The 6,396-nt window shown below is 37.7% G+C and overlaps 1 protein-coding gene across 9 annotated transcripts; it reads left to right on the top strand.

Moving 5' to 3' along the window:
• The first annotated feature begins 3,092 nt into the window (after positions 1-3,092).
• LOC147618690 (uncharacterized) lies at positions 3,093-4,128 on the top strand. 9 transcript variants are annotated; one of them, XM_086773721.1, is made up of 4 exons: positions 3,093-3,386; positions 3,450-3,659; positions 3,765-3,839; positions 3,985-4,128. In XM_086773721.1, exons 1-4 carry the CDS (start codon positions 3,315-3,317, stop codon positions 4,063-4,065), a joined length of 438 nt encoding a protein of 145 aa, XP_086629847.1. In that variant the 5' UTR covers positions 3,093-3,314; the 3' UTR covers positions 4,066-4,128. The 9 variants fall into 9 exon arrangements, with proteins under 9 accessions (XP_086629847.1, XP_086629850.1, XP_086629845.1 ...); XM_086773724.1 differs by having other exon boundaries at positions 3,096-3,401; positions 3,483-3,659; XM_086773719.1 differs by having other exon boundaries at positions 3,097-3,386; positions 3,435-3,659.
• Positions 4,129-6,396: the final 2,268 nt, after the last annotated feature.

The raw sequence follows: 6,396 nt of genomic DNA, 5'->3' as shown, positions 1-6,396 counted from the left end.
CTTAGAAATCTTAAAAAGAAGAGTAACTATATGGATAAAATGTATAAATTGTCATAAGTCACAATAGTTTGATCCAAATGGAATGAAATTTTATAACAAGATAGCTATGGTAGAGATGAAGCTACCCGTAAATTTTGGTAGAATAAGCAAGAGATATGACAAAATTATATTCCGCCTAAGAAAAAGGGAGGGAAATGGAAAAGGGAAGAAATGCAAAAGGGATAAAAGTGAAACGTTGAGCATTAAAAAATGGATATGAAATGTAACTCACAATTCAAAATTCCATTTGACTTTTTATGAGAGAACCACAAGCTACATCTAACATCTCTCTATTTTTTAAGTGTGGGATATCTAATATTATATTTGAATTGCTTGATGTTGAGAGATTTGGGGCCAAATCTGCCAAAAAGATCTTTGGTACATGAATATGGAATCCCAACACTCTCATTGCTAGCCCATTCTGTTTTTTAGTAATTAGTTAGATAGGCCTTTTTTAAGTCCAATAATTTTCTTATACTTGTTCTTCTTTACACAAGCTGAGTAGTGAGTGAGTGACTTCTTGGCCACCAAGCTTCTTCTTTATCTTATCTCAATACACTTGCCACAACTGCTGGATTGTGTGTATTGATGTGCTAGGCCAATGACCTAATTTTACTATCATTATTAGCCTTCTTTTCTTCTCATCTAAAGGTAGTGAGGAGCTTGTACATTTTTTTATTACTATAGAAGGCCTTCTTTTCTAATAAGTGTGTTCTTTTGTCGATGGTTGTGAGTTACCATCAACTTGAGCTTTTTATTTGTAGCTATGTGTCTAAAAACCAATGCTTATGAGCACTTTGTTGAACCATGTTGTCTACTTCGACTAGGTAAGGAATTCTACATTCTTCTCTTTCATTGCGCCATATCTCATCTTCTAATAACTTTCACTAGAGGCAAGAATTATGCATTATTCCCTTTCATTGGGATATATCTCATCTTCTACCAACTTGTCTCAACTTTTGGAATAAAAGTCATAGTTCATGCATGCTTTTCCCCTTTACATGCAAAATCTTCAAGGGTTCTCTTCATAGGTGTCTTTTGGAAAACCATAGGTGCAAAACTGACATGAAAGGCTTCGATATCCTTTAGAGTCATTTTTCTCATCTTTCATGAGCAAACTTAACAAGCACACAACCCTCTTTTTGACATGCTCAAGGTGGTTACATCCTTAGCCCACAACGATTTAAACCTTACTTGGACAAGTTTACACCTCTTCACATTCCTTGCCAAACACAAAGAACCACACATCCCATCAAATAGCATTCCTTCTTCACATTGATCATAATCTATGCTCAAACCAACTCTTCATGAGGTAAAAAACACAAAACTAACCTTTCTTGAGATACAAATGTCTTCTTGGTAGCTTCATTGAGAATGTGGACCTCAAAAATCTTCATGTTACTAAAATCTTAACTTGCTTACTCCATGGGTAGCTTCAAGAAACTCCATGAAACAAAGCAATCTCACAAATAATCTCTCCCTAAGATAATAAGTGTGCTAATTTTCCAAAATCAAAGAAAACAATGCATAAAACCATAATCAAACAAACCAAAGAACAAATCTACTCTAAACTGGTATTGCTCTAAGGTGATAGGGATAGGCTTGGTAGAGTGATGTAGATAATGAGAGAGATTAGATTATGGAGGTTCAAAATAATCAAGATATTAATCTATGATTAATAAATGTGGACACCAATGAGCACATTCAAGCAAATGTCGTGCAATATGTTATGAACCATACAATGAGCGGAGGCTTCTAATATAGATAGCCCTTGGCTAAGACTCTTTACCATGTAGCATCCTTATTCATGGACCATTGTCACATTTTTAAGATAGCACCTACTCATATGCTTATCCTTCCAACATTACAAAATTGATAGCACCTACCCATATGCTTATCCTTGCAATATTACACAATCGATATTACCCAAATTATACTTCCAAAACTTCCCCTCAATCACATAAATATATGACACCATATTTTCTAACAATAAGTACATGCTTAAAGAATCCCATAACTCCTTTATCAAGACTCGGATTTGAGTGTTATGTCTAGATCTGTCTCGCCTATGACTGGTTCTTTTTAAATGGTATTTAATTGTCTGTCTTAATAAGTTCCTATTAAAATGCACTTACCCTAATATTTAATTTTCATAAAGTTATCGATGCTTCTTATTTTTTTCTTATCCCACTATACAACTTAGGAGAAAATCACATTTAGGGTACTGAATTGTTCGACATGTATATGCTTAAAGAAGCCTACAAGAGTGAGCTCTTGATCTACTAAGTTATAATGGAATACTAACAAAATATAGTGATAATGGTCTTGCCTTTTTTATAACTTCTTCTTTATTGAAAGGAGTCACTTTTTCAAAGCTATCATCATGTACTATTATGCAGCACCATTCAATAATTGCCACTTTATAACACATGAGGGTCGGTGATAAAGCAATGCATAGTATAGAGGTTGGTGATAATGCCATGCATAAAGAGAAGTGTTGGTGATGAAACCATGCATAATATACAAAAGCCATGCATAATATAGAAAACCATGTATAATATAAATGGGTGAAAACCATACATGTGCATACCATAAGTGTGTAAACACATTCTCCATACATATATTTGTGTGTATGTATGTCATGTGTATGTAGGCAGTTACTACTATCGCTAAATTCAAGAGGGTCAACTTTATGGAAAAGTTTGAGACGCGGGGAGCGCGGCTATTGGAGGGCAAAAAGGTAGGTCATGACTGCAGTGAGAAGTGACTTATATTTATCCTTTTTAATAACTTTTTCTTTATAGATGAAACGTTAACTACATACATACATATATATATATATATATATATATATATAGAGAGAGAGAGAGAGATGAAACGTTAACTACATACATATATAGATGAAACGTTAACGTTTTCTTTATAGATGAAACGTCAACTAGAGCGTCAACTCATGGCAGGACGCACAACAGTAAAAGAGGCTGTGGGTGGGGAAAAAGTTGGGGGTAGTGGCTACGGTGAGAGTTATTTTTGACAAATGACTCATACGCTTGGGGCACGTGCGCATTCTCTCGTTTCCATTGCAACCACCGAGCGACCTTCGAAGCAGTCTGTATATATACGACAGATTACCATGCGATTTCCCCATCTTCTAGAGCGTGTGGTCTCTCGTTGGTTTGGATCATCTATCATGGCTCCTAAGAAGCCTTATACCTTGCTAATTGTTAGTGGAGTGCTCGTGTTGTTCTTATTAGTGGCCAATACGAGAGAGGCCAATGCACAGTTTGGTCCCGGAGGACCGGGTGGACGTGGACGACCGGGCGGTGGAGGACCGGGTGGACGTGGAGGTCCGGGTGGTGGAGGTCCGGGCGGTGGAGGACCGGGTGGACCAGGAGGACCGGGCGGTGGAGGACCGGGTGGACGTGGAGGTCCGGGCGGTGGAGGTCCGGGCGGTGGAGGACCGGGTGGACCAGGAGGACCGGGTGGACGTGGAGGTCCGGGTGGTGGAGGTCCGGGCGGACGAGGAGGACCAGGCGGTGGAGGACCGGGTGGTGGAGGTCCGGGCGGTGGAGGACCGGGTGGACGAGGAGGACCAGGCGGTGGAGGACCGGGCGGTGGAGGTAAAGGTTCAGGAGGGCTTGGACATTACCAAACTTAATGGTTGCGTAATGAAAAAGAACCCATTTGTCAAGTTTATTGATTGTTCCTTAAACTAATGTGTCAAGGTCCGGGCGGCAAAGGACCGGGTGGAGGTGGAGGTAGAGGTCCAGGTGGGCCTGGACATTAGCAAACCCAATGGGTGAGTAATGAGAACAAGAGCATAGTTTTCAAGGTTATTGATCCTTTCTTATTCTAATGTGCCTTATCTAGAACTTATCTACTGGAGCTAAAACTACCCTACTCTAGCTACCTCACATGTTTGCTTTTTTTTTCTTTTTCACAGGGGTGGAAACTACAACTGCATCAAGGTTACACGACAACTATTATCCTTTTTGTATATTAGCCTATAATCATGTGGGGCACTAGTTTTACCAGTGCAAGACCTCCACCTTGAAAATAATGGACATGTGTGTTGCTTTTCGTTTGCAAGCCTTGTGCATATTATTCAGTTATGTGTACTTTGAATGTTATGTGAGATTTAAATGGTTTTATATTTAGTCAACTCTATCTTTGATTATCATTCAAAAAGTTTAAAAAACTATACTCACTCGGAAACAAAATTCGTGAAATCAACATTGAAGTTTTTCCCTTCAGATGGGCAAGTCCCCCCTCTCTCTTTCTCTCTCTCTCTCTCTCTCTCTCTCTCTCTCTCTATTACACACACACGCACACACATAGAAATGTGTGCATGGACTGCAACTAAGAGATATTTGATTCCTTGTTTTGTGATCATTTTGAAAATATCTATTTACTTGATTAGCCTTGTGCTATTATTTGAAGGAAAAAAACATGATCACACATAAGGAGTACCTAAAATATTAAAATTGCCTGTACAAGTATAACACAAACTTTCGTTTTTTTAGTAAAACTAAGTATACAAGGATTTTAAGTTTAAAAATTGTCGTTTGCAATTTGATCATGCTTAATGTGTAAGCTACGTAACATGCACACACACACACACACACACACACACACACACACACACACACACACACACAGAGACATGGATATAAAAAAGCATAATATCAAAAAAGCAACGATAAAAAGGTAAATTTCTATTTAGGCTAACTAGATTTGATAAGTGGTGTGTTCACGCCAATTCAATCATTCATGCCTATAATAATGAACAAAGGGTTTCAAGGACTTCTTGAATAGAGGATGCATCATTCCAATCTCATAAAATCACGACAATATGTGATATTTTGTGTTTGATTATCATAAAATAATCATTGAGTTCTATGAGAGTAGTGGTCACCCTAAATAAGAAAGATTTACAGCACCACTATGTAATAAAAAAGTTAACAATTCTTAGATATAATTTAAATGGCTAAAAAAATTTCAATGAATAGCATGCAATCAAGTATGAATTTTAGAAATGTACTGCATATTTCTTAGAGTTAATATATTTTTTAGTGTGTGTCATTTTGAGGATGTACCTTACAAAGGAAAAATTGGTTTCTTGCAAAGCATCATTACCACAAAAAGCATCGCAAACTTTAATTGTATATACAATGATAGCCTCATCTTGTCAAAAAGTATTTGCATGAAAAGAAGACATGCATTAGGAAAATCGTCAACTCATATCAACTACTTATACCAAAAAGAAAAAAGTTTCATGCACTCTTTCTATTGTGTATGGGAAAGAAATTACAAAAGGAAGAAAAGACCATACAAAGTGTAGAACCAGCAGAGAAGTGGCACAATCCTCTCATGAAATTTAACAACATAAGAAAATGTGTCCTTCCCCCCGTTTAGGAAAGCACTTTTAATACTATGTAGGAAAGCACTTTTAATACTATGTAGAGAATGTTTTTTTTTTCTTTGCAGGGATGTGTAGAGAATGGAGTTTTTTTTTTCGCAAGGCTACGTAACATGAAACATTGTACTTATGTTGTCTTGGGAGAACTCTTTGCCATCTGTTTGATGCATTTATTTGCCACACACTTCCTTATTATTTATGGTATCTTGCGCCACTCACTCTTTGGTTCTGTTTGATGCATTTATTCACCACTATTCCTCTTTGCTATCTACCTAGCCTATGGGGAAGCTCTATTTGAGTGACACATGTGGAGGTGGAGCGACCTAGTGGCCACACATATAGGGGAGTTTACCCTCATTAGGGTTGGCTATTTTGCTAGTTTGTGAATCGACCCTTGTGTGGTCTTCCTTCTCTTCTTCTCTCCCTCTCTTGTGCAAGGTAGCACATTGATTTAGTTAACATCTTTGGCCCACTATGGAGGAAAGGCATTTAGCTTAGGGTCCTCCACACTCTATCACTTGCTAGAGTCATTACATAGCCCTGTTGGAATGTAAATCCAATAGTAGTTGTATGTTGAGTACGTTTGTTTGTTTGATTAATTATGTTTTCCTCAACAATGGATTTTAATGAAGCATGAAGAGCTTGAGAGTCTTCATCGAAAGTGGGTGACACAAGTGCCTAATCGTGCTCTTAAAGTTCATGAATTTTTGTTTCCTTCAACATTTGTTAAAACTTGCATAAGTAGCTTAATCCCTTAATTAGTCTTATGTTGATAGGTTTTGTTAAGCATTCTAGGTACCATTGGGTAGCTTGAGGTTAGCTCAAGCCACCCACAAAAAGAAAACACAAAAAAGTCATCAAGAAAAACCCAAATCTCAGAGATCTTAGGAGGAGGTTTGGCACATTTTTCGCCTGTGCCTGTCTTCTTGAGAAGCGTG

The sequence above is a fragment of the Cibotium barometz genome, chromosome 34, assembly GCF_041138505.1.
Source record: "Cibotium barometz isolate CiBa-2024 chromosome 34, ASM4113850v1, whole genome shotgun sequence".
Taxonomy (NCBI): Eukaryota; Viridiplantae; Streptophyta; class Polypodiopsida; order Cyatheales; family Cibotiaceae; genus Cibotium; species Cibotium barometz.
The sequence above is the reverse complement of the archived record's forward strand: the minus strand, read 5'-3'. Positions and strand labels throughout refer to the sequence as shown.

Bases quoted from the DNA above. Each gene is read 5' to 3' on its own strand.
- LOC147618690 (XM_086773717.1), top strand. From the start codon at position 3,315: ATGCACAGTTTGGTCCCGGAGGACCGGGTGGACGTGGACGACCGGGCG. The intron at 3,660-3,764 runs GTAAAGGTTCAG...TAATGTGTCAAG, and splicing joins TGGAGGACCGGGCGGTGGAG to GTCCGGGCGGCAAAGGACCG. The intron at 3,839-3,982 runs GTGAGTAATGAG...TCTTTTTCACAG, and splicing joins GACATTAGCAAACCCAATGG to GGGTGGAAACTACAACTGCA.